This window comes from Serinus canaria, chromosome 2 (genome assembly GCF_022539315.1).
Source record: "Serinus canaria isolate serCan28SL12 chromosome 2, serCan2020, whole genome shotgun sequence".
NCBI lineage: Eukaryota > Metazoa > Chordata > Aves > Passeriformes > Fringillidae > Serinus > Serinus canaria.
In genome coordinates this window covers 45,884,297-45,898,465 of record NC_066315.1, presented here as the reverse complement: position 1 = coordinate 45,898,465, position 14,169 = coordinate 45,884,297, and the positions used below count along the sequence as shown (strand labels likewise).

General features: G+C 37.8%; 1 protein-coding gene across 1 annotated transcript; it reads left to right on the top strand.

Moving 5' to 3' along the window:
- Nucleotides 1–3,000: 3,000 nt before the first annotated feature.
- On the top strand, nucleotides 3,001–13,899 carry LZTFL1 (leucine zipper transcription factor like 1). The gene is made up of 10 exons (XM_009086220.4): nucleotides 3,001–3,071; nucleotides 4,993–5,117; nucleotides 5,572–5,766; nucleotides 6,275–6,335; nucleotides 7,209–7,277; nucleotides 8,657–8,722; nucleotides 8,853–8,930; nucleotides 11,588–11,761; nucleotides 12,246–12,349; nucleotides 12,932–13,899. The coding sequence occupies exons 1-10, from the start codon at nucleotides 3,069–3,071 to the stop codon at nucleotides 12,948–12,950; spliced, it is 894 nt and encodes a 297-aa protein (XP_009084468.1). The 5' UTR covers nucleotides 3,001–3,068; the 3' UTR covers nucleotides 12,951–13,899.
- Nucleotides 13,900–14,169: the final 270 nt, after the last annotated feature.

Sequence of the window (14,169 nt, the reverse complement as noted above, 5' to 3'; positions counted from 1 at the left end):
TTAATGCCTAAATTTGAAGACCCCTTCCAGGTACTCCTCATCACTAATTCAGCTGTGTGGACCAGAGAAAAAGGTTGGACTCACATTACGAGGATAAAAGGGCCACTCTCACCCCCGGAACGGGATCAGATTCCACACCACTCCCATCTCCAGGCACTGCACAAGATACAACTACATCACGAGTTGATTCACCTGAGTATACTGTTATAAAAGGACCAAATGACTTATAATTGACTCTCAGAAGGAAGAGTCAAAAAGACTGAACTGTATAGAAAGAGTTTGGTATCAGAATCATAACATATCTAAAAGTGTTGTAAGACAGTTTTGTGTTTAAATGAGGTTTGTAAAACGTTAAAAAAACTGTTAATAAGTAATTCTGGTAAAAATTCTGGGTAATCTCCCCAACTTAAAATCAAATACTCCAAGTTAATCTTCTACAGAGTACCCTCCCTAGGAGAAACAAAAATTACTAAGGACAGACCAAGAGAGGTAACCAGAGAAGCAGGTAAAAAAAAAAGGACTCTTAAAGGGCTTAAAAACTTCGTCTAAGTGATATCCCCAAGAGGCAAGACCGGATGGGGGCAGGCTGTGTAAGATGACCCATACCGAACTCTTGGGAAGGGTAGTAATGATGGCTTTAATTGCTGGTGCTCTGGGGAGCCCAGGAGAGCCGTGCTGTGAGTGCTACCAACCCCTCGAGGAGGGAGAAATAAGCTCCTTGTCGAGAGTCCATACAGGTTTTAGCCCTAATTGTGTTAGCCTCTCCCAATTGGTCTTTTGTGAAAAGGATGAGAAAGAATGGATGGCCCATAATACTGCCACATTTATGCAGCATCTCCTGGGAGAGTGCCCTGTAGGAGAAGCTGGTTTGAGCTTTGAACGTGATGTTACTGAAGCAAGCTTGGTAAATCTGGTAAAAAGACAAGACATGGTAAAAGTGGTTGTAGAAAAGAAAAGTGGTTTGTAAATGGTATTTAGCAGTTAAATCTGTTAAGAAAAAAGAAAGGGACAAGTGTATCTACTATGAAGTATATGAACTTTATGAGTCTACTGAAAAAGATGTAAACCCCTTTTGGAAAACGAAAGAACTGTGTAAATGTTGGGAGAGCCCTAAACCCCTGGTTTTGATCTCTGGTACTACAGCATACACTAAATTGTCAGGAGACTGGTCTGGTAGTTGTACTACTGGAATAATAAGACCAGATTTCTCTTTATTATCCAAAGAATCTGGATCAAGTTTAGGAGTTCCTATATATAAAGATTTAAGAGAAACCATACAGAAAAGCGAAGTACAATAGAAATTAAAAGAAGCCAAAATTGTAAGGGCCAAGTTCAGACCCTGATATCTATGTTAAATAGAATCATCAGGCTCTAGGCAGTATTAGAGATAAAGAATGCAATCATTAGAAACATCTCAAACGAGATAAAAAAACTAGCATATGTAAACAACAAAGAACAGACTCCTACACTTGATTCCAGTTGGTGGGATAACCTATGGACTTTCAAAACGGATTTATGGGAAAAAGTGACTTTCCCCACTGTGTATATACTTGGGGGATTGCTTTTTACTGTCCTTATGTCCCTGCTTCATTAGAATAGTGGTACATGCCACGCAGACCAACCTAAAGATCTCAAAAATATTTAACCTGAAGAAACTAAGGAAAGTAACAAAGTTAAGTAACTATAATTACCAGAGTGCTCAAGAAATTTATAATCAATACAAAAAATTAAAGTTGATGCGAGCTTAGGTTCAAGCTCGATCAAAGAAAAAGAGGGGGGACTGTTATGAGTAAAAAGTTACCCGTTTTTTTAAGAGAAGGAGCTGCAGAGTTTAAAGTTAAGCTGGGAACTAATCGCTGGCCAAGAGTTCTTTTGTTAATTAAATGTTGTAATCACCTGTTGAGTATTGTTGAGTATCGTTTAACTCTCCATTGTGGGGAATTCTTCTTTTTCACTACCACCCTTGCCTGCTGCCAAGAAGATGACACCACCCCCGGACGGCTGGGAGAGAAGGAGAATTTGCATCTCAGGGGACATGCAAATTTTCCTCAAAACCCAGACTGCATTGGGACAAGAACCCCACCAAATCCTGGAAAATACCCCAAAAGAGACGAGCCAAAGCAGAATTGAGAGGTCAGGGTGGTGTTTGCACAGCAGGAGCGAGGTCTAAAGCTGGCAGAGATGCTGTAAACATCTGTCTCAGGCGGACCCAGGACCCCCTGGACCGGCAAGACAGCTGAACCCAGAGTAAATACCCACTGCCCTTGCGAGGACTGGAATCCTGGCTCTGCTCCCTAGGGGACGGAGCTGCATAATCCTCCTCTTCTGAGTCTCCGCTGGGAGCGGCGGCAGGAACCCGTAGACCTGCCTAACGCCCATTTTGAGCTGATCACTTTTAATAAAGGCATTAAAAAGGAGGAGTATTTCCTGCACTGTTTATTTCAAAGACCAAGTACAAACTAAAAGAGTATTTTTAGATTAGTTATTAGGAAAATATTCTTCTATGTGAGGGTGGTGAGGCACTGGAACGGGTTGCCCAAAGAAGTTGTGGAAGAGAGAATAGTGATGCCCAAATCCAGGGAGTGTTCAAAGCTGGATGGGGCTTTGAGTAATCTGGTCCAGTGAAAAGTGTCCCTGCCCATGCCACTGGGGGTGGAACTAGATGATCTTTAAGGTCCCTGTCAACCCAAACCATTCTATGGTTCTGAGCTGTCCTGCTGACATCCTAATGCTTTGCAAAAATCCGAGTTTAGTGAAAAAGCCTTTAGGAAAAAAATCTTAGGTGGTGTAAATAAACGTGGAAAATTCCCCATTGTGCCTAACTGCCCCTACCGCTTCAGCAGCTCACTGCTACACAGTGCAGTTTTCAAAACGGCACCTGAGCACGTAGGAAATACGAAGGTAAAGTTAAAAAATAAAATAAAATATCTGCCGTAGCTGGTTCCGCGGCGCGCGGGTCACGTGGGCGCGCCGCCGCCAATCGGAGCGCGCCGCAGCCGCTCGCGAGGCTTCGGTCTCCATGGCAACGAGGGGCCCGCAGCCGTCCGAGCGCCGGCGGAGCGGCCGCCATGGTGAGTAGCGGGAGGGGGCCCGCCCGGCATTCCCGCTTCATCCCGGCGCGGAGGCGCTCCTCCCCGGGCGGCCGGCCCGCAGCGGGGGCAGGAGTGCGACCTGTCGTCATGCGGGAGTCGCTCGGGGCAGCTGCGGCCCCCACCTGCCCTCCTGGGCATCCCTGCCATCCGTGCGGAGACTCCCAGGGCTTGGGGTTTTTGCGGGATCCGGTGGCCAGGTGGCTTATCTGCGTATCAGCGTGGCTGACTCGGTGGTCACGAGTGGCCTGTGCTTATGTGTTTATTTACTAGTGTAATTTCGTTTCTGTCTCTGTAATGAATAGAAGCTTTCAACTAAAAAACCCTCCAGCAACAGCAAAGACATTAATTTAGCTTTCCTTATGATCTCTCATCTGCAATATATGGGACTTTGTGGGCAAAATCGGTCTTGCAGCCACACTCTAAAAGCTGGTTTATTTAGTGCTGGTGCTGCTTCCTCGGCTGCATTTAGTTTCCAGAGTATTGATTGTTCATCCAGGTATCCCAGGTTAGCATTGTCACTGGAGCTTCCCTAAGGACAAGGTGATCAGATGAACTGTTTTGTCTGAGTTACTTCATTGCTACCTCTCCCCAACATCAGCCAGGCTAACAAAGTACATTGGGGTAAATGAAATGGATTTGCCTTTGCATCAGCTCTCCAGGGACTGTCTGACAAACTCCCACTTGTGCCCTGTTGTGCCTCTTTGTCACTCATGCTACCTACATGAGCTGTGATGTGATTGCCCATACCAATAATTCTTTGAAATAGAGGCACGCATAAAAGGGCTACTTAGCCAGGTCTAAAATTACTTCCTTCTTAATTTGCCCTGGCAATTATTTGTTTCTGGGTGTCCTGGTTTAGGGCTGTTGAGAAACAAATTCAGATTATCGCTTAAGATCTCCTTCTTCATCAAAACCAGCATGGCCAGCAGGTGGAAGGAAGTGATTCCCCCTCTGCTGTCATGAGACCCCATCTGCATACAGGTCTGGTGTTTCCAACTTAGGAAGGACATGGAGGTGTTGGAGCAAGTCCAGAGGAAGAACATGAAGCTGACAAGAGCACTGGAGCACTTCCCCTGTGAAAATAGACAAGTTTGGTGGTGTTTAGCCTGGAGAAGAAAAGGTTGTGGAGAGACCTCATAGCAAACTTCCAGTAACTGGAGGAGGCCTACAGGGATGCCAGAGAGGGACTCTTCATAGGAACTGCAGTGATAGGATAGGGAGTAATGGGCACTAATTGAAAGAGAGTAGGTTTAGATTAGATATACTGAAAAAAATCTGTATTGTGAGGGTGGTGAGGCACTGCAACAGGTTGCCCAGAGAAATTCTGGATGCCCAATCCCTAGCAGTGTTCAAAGCCAGGTGTTGGATGGAGCTCTGAGTAAGCTGGTCTAGTGGGAGGTGTACCTGCCTGTGGCAGGGAGTTGAAACTAGATAGTCTTTAAGGTCCCTTCCAACACAAGCATTCTATGATTCTGTGAAAAGTCTCAAAAATTTACATAAAAAGTAACAAACATAACATACTTTCCTCTGGGCTTTTGTTAGTACATCTATGAAAGATACATCATTCAGCTACATTATGCATGTGTAATGTAGTACCAAGATATATTTATCCAAGAGCTTCATCTCCTGAACAGTCTTTCTGGTTCTGATTGCCTTTGTCTCTCTGATTTTGCATGACTTTTTGGAGGTTACTTGAGCCCTTGCTTCCAAGTACTGGAGCTTTCTCACCCACTTATGAGACTTGCATAGGGACTTAATGTACTAAAATGTGGTTGTTTTTCACCATGCTAGTTTGCATGCTAACCCTGTGAAAGCAGTCACAGAAACTAGTCAGAAGGCAAGTATTCACAGTAGTCATGCTCAATTTTCCTTATGTTTGTGCTTGTATCTTCCTCTGCAGGCAGAGCTGGGTGTTAATGAGCACCACCAGAATGAAGTGGTCAGCTACATGCGTTTCGCTCGTTTCAAGCGTGGCATGTGTCTCAAAACAGTGGATTCTTGTTTCCAGGACCTCAAGGACAGCAGGTGCTGGGTGGGGTGGTGCTAAGCAAGAAAAAAGCAAAATATCCTAGCAGCAGCGGCAGGTTTGAGTACTTTGTGAGGTGACTTTTGTTCATTTAGGTTTTTATGTTCTTGTATTTTCCAGAAGTTACAAGTCAGATGCTTTTAAACCCAAGCTCGTCAAATTCTTAGGAATTAATAGAGATATTGACAGCATGACATTGCTTCATATCTTGCTTCTGATATGTAAATTCAATTCAAGGCTGTAGCTGAATTAATATTTGTGATTTTAAAGATTTAAAGAGAAAATTCAAATAAAATAACCAATTAGTAATGCTGTGGTCATCTAATAACGACTGACAGTGGATGTTTTTAGGAAACATTGCATTATATGAGTGGTGCCTGTGTAGTGAGATCTCATAACAAGGCAGAATTATTACCTTTATCACGCCTGACTCATCTTGACTTCTCTGTTTAGACTTGTTGAAGAGACTTTCACAGTTGACGAGGTGATAGACATGCTGGATGGACTGCAGAGTGTTGTACACAGTGAAGTGGAGTCAGAGCTCATAAACACAACTTACACCAACGTTTTACTTCTGAGGCAGCTCTTCTCACAGGCTGAGAAATGGTACCTGAAGTTACAGACAGACGTCTCTGACTTGGAGAATCGGTAACAGCTGCTGGACTGTACTTGTAACAATAAGAAAACATCAAAGTGTTGACTATTTGCATTCTTTTCCTAACCATAGAAACCTATTCTTTTACTATTGTATCAGTGATAGGTTAGCTTCAATGTTTCCATCTGTGAAATAGCAAGATACAAAATAATTTCCAAATTGTGAGCAAGATGTTTTATTATTAATATTCTTACTTGAATTAATCTTTTAGGAGCGAGTGACTGGACTCAATTAAAAACTTTTGTTGTCTGGTTAGATTATATTTTGATTAAGGATGCTAAATCTATTATAATGCATATATCATGCCATTACATGACATGATCTGTTACATTTATGGTATTTGTGTAGGACTTCATTCTGTACTTCTAACAAGAATTTTGCATGGAAGAAAATGCATAGCAGCAGCCTGGTAAAATGTGTTTCATAGTGTTGCTCTTAGTAAAGAAATGCCTCCTTATATTTTTCTTTGGTAAATAAATGTATCTTTATTTTTTTTCCAAGAGAATTATTGGACCAGGTTGCTGAGTTTGAAAAGTCAGAATATACATCTTCAAGCAAAAAGGTAGAATTTTATTTTAATCAAATCATAATCAAACGTCATGTGGAGTCATGACAGATGTTTAAAATGCTTAGTATTGACTCTCTGTGCTTAGGAGAAAACCAGAACCAAAACCCCACCCTTTTTTTTTTTTCAAAACAGTCTCTGAAACTCTCTCAAAAAAAAAAAAAAAAAAAGTCACATTTTGCATTTTGGCATCAAGGCTCCCTCTGATGTGCCTTGGCTGTTTCCAGAGTGCCTGTTCTGCACTTCTGGGGTGTGCCTCACACACCTCATCCTAAGGTCAGCCAGACCAGGGATATGTGGCAGTGTCTGCTTCTGGTACCTGGGCTGAGACTGAGACATTTGCTTGTCCCAACATGGACCCAAGAGCTGAGAAGATTGCACAGTACAGTTGTCACTCTAGCTTGTCTTGCATGAATATGGTTGAACCTTATTTGGTTTGTAGCATAAAGGTGTATTTATATATATTGTATTGTTTTAGTATATATGTAATATATGTTATTTTTAATACCTTAAATGAGAAAATTATTTGGAGCTTTGTAAATACTTTTTACTCTTACAATCACTCAAATATTATGTTCTCTTTACTCCTTTTTTATTTTAGTTGCTGCAGGATTGTCAGTCTTCTGTAGAATTGTGTTTGCAATACTTTTATGTCTCTGTGCAGTATCTTTGTTTAACTTAATCTCAAAGTGAAGTCCATAACTTAGGAGCCAAGCAAGCAGTAAAAAATGAGCTTTAAATCAAAGGTTGTTCATTTGCTTTTTAAAAGAAAGCTGAATTGACTATCAGTAGTTGATTTACAGGCTAGGGGCTTTTCTCCCCCCTAGAAATACGTATAATTTAATTTTTTCACCATTATTATTTCTTTAGTCCACTGCAGATCCCATTAAACCAAAACTTGCTCCATTAAATGAAGGTGGATCAGAGCTGCTAAACAAGGTAAGAACTTGACTGTTCAGGCAGTTGTGGTCAATGATCATTCTGCTTATGCAAATGAACTGAATAACTGTACTCTAATATTTGTATAATTTGTCGGTCATTATACAGACATCATGGTAATATATCCCAAAATGTAAAGTAAAATACTAGTAAATTAATAAAAATTATAAAGCATCAGAAATTTATTGTACACTTGTAATCTCTAACATGTATCGTAGTATCAACCCTTCTTTTGCAAAAACATTTTGGTCTTTGTAGTAATTTATTTTTCCATTTAATGGCGTAAAATAGTAAATTAGTTCCATACAGCTAGCTGGTGCTTCAACAAAGAAGTAAATTAAAATATGCAGCTGGCTGAAATGACCAGGTTATTGAACATTTTCTGTATCACTTGAAGTCAATCTTATTACATCCATTCTTTTTTGTTTTGTAAATTGGTTAAATCCCTCCTGAAGAAAAAGGCACTTAAAGAATTTGGAATGTACTGGTTTTGAAAACATTTGATTTCTCACTTGCTAAACATTTTCAGAATTACAAAACACTTTCTAGTACTTAATAATATCAGTAGTTTTTATGGGATATTATACTCATTTCATTCACCTGTACTTTTCTAAAATATCACACTTCTTATAGTACCCTTTTAAGTTTTGGATAATCAAGATAATTAAAAAGGAGTTATATTTTCTGTCCTGTATTTCCAAATGATGTGTTGAGTACAATGTTTGTCTCAAATTGTTGTTATTCACTGCAATAATTAAAGCATTCAAAGAATTCAGACTTGTGTTTTGCTTATAGGTTAATGTAGTTCTCTTTCAAAAATAATTTCAAAATCATAACAGTTTTTCTTGAATATGTACATCTCTTGTCTTTTTTTTCCCCCCCAAATCATTCAAAGTTCATGTGGTGAATTTACTCTGACAGATAATACATGGGTATTTACACAGAACAGGAGATGCAGTAACTTGGTATTTGTCTCTTTTGAAAAGGAACTGCAGATTAATTCTTCCTTGCCTGTTGATTGAAAATATGAATTATAAACAACAATGAGGTTTGCATCCCTGAACATGCAATTTTTAATCAAGAATCTTGTTACTAATAAGATACTAATCACTTTTGCAGTAAATGCAGTAAAGCGTGTGTTTAAGTGAACGGCCCTATATGTTACAGTAGAATTGGAGACTTAAATTACTTTCTCACTGAGGCAAAAAACCACAATAAATTAATGAATTATTGATTTCTTATGAAGGCCATTTATAAAAGCATTTAGAATCTCTTTTGCTTTCCTAAGTTATGAAGTGCGTTTTCTTCTCTGAAATATTTGAAAAATCTGGAATGGTGCCAGGGTGTTCACAAACATTTTCTTGTTCTTTAACCCAAAGACAGTTGCTCATCTCCAAGAAGAAAATGAAAAATTGAAGACCAGACTCAGGACCATAGAAACACAGGTAAATTCCCTGTAATCTTGGATGCTTAATGTTGGTTACATATTTTAAAATATCTAAATAAGAATTGCATGGTTATTATGTTTTCAGTTAAAATACATTTCTGAGGTTTTAAATTTTCAATGTAATTCAGGCTACTGCTGCCCTAGATGAGAAGTCCAAGCTGGAGAAGTCACTGAGGGATTTACAGATGATCCAAGGAGATCAGAAGGTAAATATAATTATATCCCTCTGCTCCCATTTAACACAACTGTTGCCAGCACATCCAAAATGTTGGTCTGTATGGTGTGTTCCTTTTCTGGCAAATGCAAGAGTTTAAGTTATTGTTGTTCCTGCTGACATTGTCTGTTCCTGCTGGTCTGTCAGTCAGCAGGTAATCCATAACATTAGTTGATGTTATGACATGTATTCAGGAACTATCAGGAAGTAGTATTCCAGAAGTCATATTCCCAGGGCTGATATTTGTATTAACAGACACATATCTGTGTCTGTCTGTTTCTTCATGTTTAGGAGTGATACCTGTCATTGTCGAGGTGGTCACGACACAAAGCAGAGACCACAAGCAGTCACAGATGGCAACTCTTTATTATTGAACATGGCTGACCTTTTAGATACTTTCTAATTGTTTATGCTTCTTCTGTCCTAACTATCAGCTACAATAAATCAACATAACACTATTAGTAAAAAGTTACAGTGACTTCAGCTAACTTTGTAAAAATACTTTGTCCAGCTACAAAGTTCTCTTCTTATCTTTTTTCAATTCCTCACTTCTCTTGGTCTCCTTAGTTACAGCCTTGAAGAAAACTCCTTATCAGCTTCTTCTTGCTTCTCAGCTTCTTCTCTCTCCTTTAACTAACAAGCCCGCTGTTAACCCCTTCCACAGATACCTAACCTGGTTTTTAGAGCAACAATAAAACACTAATTCTTTCACACATTTGTCGCTTGTTGTTGACAGAAACAAGCCAGACTTAGTGCTTCTTTGATGTTTTGTAGTTCTCCCTATATCAGCATACTGTTAAAAATGTTTCATTTTTAATTTTTATTACTTGAGGTTCCTAATCTGTTTTGTAAATGAGGACTCCAGCATGGTGAGTTGCTGATGGCAAAAAATTGTAAGAAGCCTCAAGTCGTGTTGACACAAATAAATCTCTTCAGGTCACCTGAGTATTTTTCTAAGTTTCTGCCTTTATTTGTCAATAATTAGAATTTTACAAAGTTTGTTCATATTGTAATTGTGTCTTAAATTTAAAACATCTCAGTTCAGTCTTTCAATAAAATTAGAAGACTTTAATCCAGTTATTTTGCGTAATACCTGCAATATTTACAGATTAGGAAGTAAGGTTCAAGATAATAGAACATTTCTATTTTAATTTTCATATTTTAATCCTGATTTCTTTTTATTTTGCTTTCTACCTGGTTTATGGTATGTACTTGGTTTTCTAAATATGTCAAAAGTTTACCTTTTAGTTTACAAAATTGTATCAAATCATATTTTTAATAGGGAACTTGATTAATCAGTCATGGCAAATATTTTCTTTCACTGTTATGTTAAACTTTAAATTATTAAATGTTTAAAATATTAAAGGGGTATACTGTTTGTAATGTTAAAAGATTGGAACCAAATCTCATCCTGCTTTTCTGGTTAAATATGAATTGGCCTCAGTGTCAGGGCTGCTGAGTATCTTCAGCTTTCATGTCCTAATTAGCCCTCTGTAATCTGTCACTTTCTCTCAGTTGTTCATAAAGCAGTAGATTTCAAACTCTTTGAACAAATAAATGACTGTCAAACCACAACTGGTTCTTAAGGATAAACTCATCAGATTGATTTTTTTTTTTTTTAAATAATAGTTAATAGATAGCTTCACATAGAAAGTGTGAGTTACCGTAACTGGGAGTAACTGCTCTGTTGGTTCAGTTTAATTTGAAGATTTAGAATTTTTGCATAATTGACTTATGTCATGGTTAGAAAATAACAGTTCAAATGTACAAAATGGATGTAGTGCTTTTCAACACTGCAGCCTTGGACTGTGTCTCAGAATTCAAAATAAGCTTTTCATCTTTACAGGTACTACTATCCTGTTCTCAAGTCTTATGTTCCAGATAGAAAAAGGAACAAGGCTTTCTTAGGTTTTAGTTTTTGTTGTTTAAGGTGCTTCTAGTTCAGCCTCATCCTGAGTCATGACACTTTAGAGTTTGAAATTGAGCTTTAAAACCTGAGAATGTTTTGTGTTTGTTTTTTTGCTTTTATTATAATGAAAATTCATAAAACAGTTACACGATTATTTTGTTTCATGACTCAGAACTGCTGTTCAGGAAAGTTTCAGTTGATTCTTCTCATAAGGAAACAAGAAAGTTGCTTTGCAACTTGGAGCCTCTTTGTGTAAGACTCCTGAGAACAGCACGATGTTGGTACCTGGCTGAGAGTGTGAGCCTTAACACTTTCAGCCTCTCCTACCTGTCCCACACTAACAGCTTTGGAAATGTTTCAAAAACACATTGTAGCGTACACATTCAGATCTTAAATGGTAATTTACTGTTTCTGTATAGTAAACAACTTCTTCTAATATGATTCATCCTCTGGCTCTAACTTATTCCTAAAGAAGTTCAGGAACTTAAAGTCTCATCTTCGCTGAGAAGACATTCCAGCCATCTTTAAAAAGCATTTATTAATAAGTTCCTAATTTATTAATCAGTTTCTGCTCTAGCTCCTCTTTTAGTTGAAGCACTTCTCATTTAGGCTTTATAGGAGTAACTTAGACATTATTATTAAAAGTGAAGACATACCTACTTTGTGTGGAATTTTGCACTTAAAATTTTAATTATTTCTTCTCTTGAATTTGAATGTTTTCAATATTTCTTCTGTTGAAGCATAATGCAAACCAGGATATCACTGAACTGGAGAATAAAGTGGCAGCTTTGAAATCCCAGTTTGAGAAGACTTTGAATGACACTACTGCAAACCAAAAATTCTTGGAAGAAGACTTGGTGACAACAAAACATGACTTACTGAAGGTTCAGGATCAGCTATCCACAGCTGAAAAGGTTAGCATTTTATTGTAATGTGAAAATGCATTCCTTACTCACATTTTAACTGATTAGTGATTTAACAAGCATAAGCTACAGGATGCAGAGTTTACCAGCCTACACTTTTGCCCTTGTATTTTTGTTATTTCAATGGCAAAACACATTAAGCGTAAAATAGCAAACCCAGAACTAACTGCATGGTTATAATAGAAGAATATTTAAAAATTGACTATTTGTCTCAATGGAAATTTTTAAATGAAAAGCATATTCCCAGTCTTCTGAAGACTTTTAGCTTGATTTTGTTAGAAAATGAAGTTGGGGTATCTATAGCTGCCCCAGTAATCTCCTTTGAATCTACCAACTGACTTTATCTAAATTTGAGTAAGTAACAGAAAACTAGTATTGTCAAACTTGAGGAGGAAAAGCAAATTTTTTTTTTTTTTTTAAATAATTTTGGCTAGTCTTCATAATATGTAAAAAATTTGTTGATGTTATTATGTAGGAACTGGAGAAGAAATTTCAGCAAACAGCTGCCTATCGCAACATGAAAGAGATTCTCACCAAGAAGAATGAGCAGATAAAGGATCTCCGTAGAAGACTTTCCAAGTAAGTCGTGCTGCCCTGTCTGTCTCAACAAGATCCTTGTTTTGGATCCATGTTCTGCTCCTATTTTGTCTCTAAAACAGTCTATACATTTTCCCTTAAAAAGAACTTCTAATAGGCTATGCTTTGATTTTTGACAGACCAGTCCCTTGAATGGATGTTTGGTGTGGTTAGGGCTGGCTGCCATATAGCATACTTGCTACATGGCAGTACAACAGCAGCTGCCATATAGCAAGTAATGAGAGAATTTAGTGTGGAGAGCATACAGGATATTCATGGCTATGGCAGGTAAGGCCTCAGGTGCTTCACACAGAGAGATGCAGATGGGAGATACTCCAGGTGGCAATTGTTTGGGTTTGTGGGTAGGTCATTCCTTCATTTTACTATTTGGTAAACTGGCCAGTTTTAAAAGGAGAAAACAGTCTGTGCATTTGTCTGTGGCTTAAGTCATACTGTAAACGTTGACAGAAATGTGTCACTCTTGGGTGTAATTTATTGCTTTGGTCTCTTTAGAGACAAAATGTCTTTGGAGAATTTTCTAGTATGTTTTAATTATTTTTCTATTTATTCTTTTTTAATCCTCAGATATGAGTCAGAGGACTGAAATACCAAAAAGCATCTGATCTATCAGAAGTTGTCAAGGAAAGAAAATGTAGGCTTGTTTTATTTTTCAATAATTTTTGTTTTGAATGGGTATTCTTTGCTTCTAATGTTTAAAATAACTCTTTATTAATATTAATTTCACACTGAAACTCTTACCTTACTTCCTTGTAAACCTACAATTTATAACTATTAGTTTCTGCAGTCATGTTTTTAATGGTTAACCATTGACATTCCTTGAGAAATAGCAAACAGGACCTTGTTGAAGAACTGAGAACATTCCCTACGAAAAAAGCAGTTTATTTTTGTTAAAAAAAGGGGGGAAAAAGACCAAAAATATATGCATTAGAGTTTTTGATGTCTTCAAGGTGGAAACTCCAGTTGTTACTTTTGTGTAGTTAATGTAGTTATGAAGTAGCATTATATGTAAAAATTCCATCAGTGAAAGACTAGGAAGAATAAAAAAGAAATGCTGATTTTGTAATGTTACTTCACACTGAACATGTCATAGCTCAGCAAAGTGTGGTCAGTAGCATTTTTCTAGAGGGTGTTCATTACATAATGAGATAAATATGCTTTATAGCCAGAGTGCTGGACCCTTTCAAATAAAGTTGTGCTTTTTCACTGTAATTGATTTAAAGCAAATTTGAACATCAGAAGACAGATTCTGATTTTGCCAGTATTCGAAATATTGAGATGATAATATAAATATGCATAGGAAAGTTAGTGGAGGAACATTTTTGGTAGAAAAGCTATTTTAGATGTTTTCATCTCCTTTCTTAATGTAACCTCACCAGAAAACAGCTTACTTCTCTTGAGTCTTCTACTAGTAATTCTCTGCCTTGCATTTGTTTGTCAGTCACCTAATAGTGCATTCTACTTGTTCCTCTGTCCTTGTTCATATGTATCTTGTATGTTACTTCAAATAAAATATTATGTTTTCAAACATTTGATCTTTAAGGAGCTGGATTTTTTTAATAGGAATGTTTTGTATAGGTTTTTTTTTAATATCTGTAGGACTGGGTGGGAGATCAGTAAAGAATCTTGCTAGAAATGAAAACATGTAAATTACAGATTCCTGCTCAAAGCCACGTCACATCAAACAGCTGTAAAAGAGAGTACCACTGACAGGGCTGAGGGTGTTTGTGTTACAGAAACTGGCATTTAACAATGTTTTTCTCAGGAGCTGTTTGAACTGAAATGGATCTTTTTTCCTCATTATT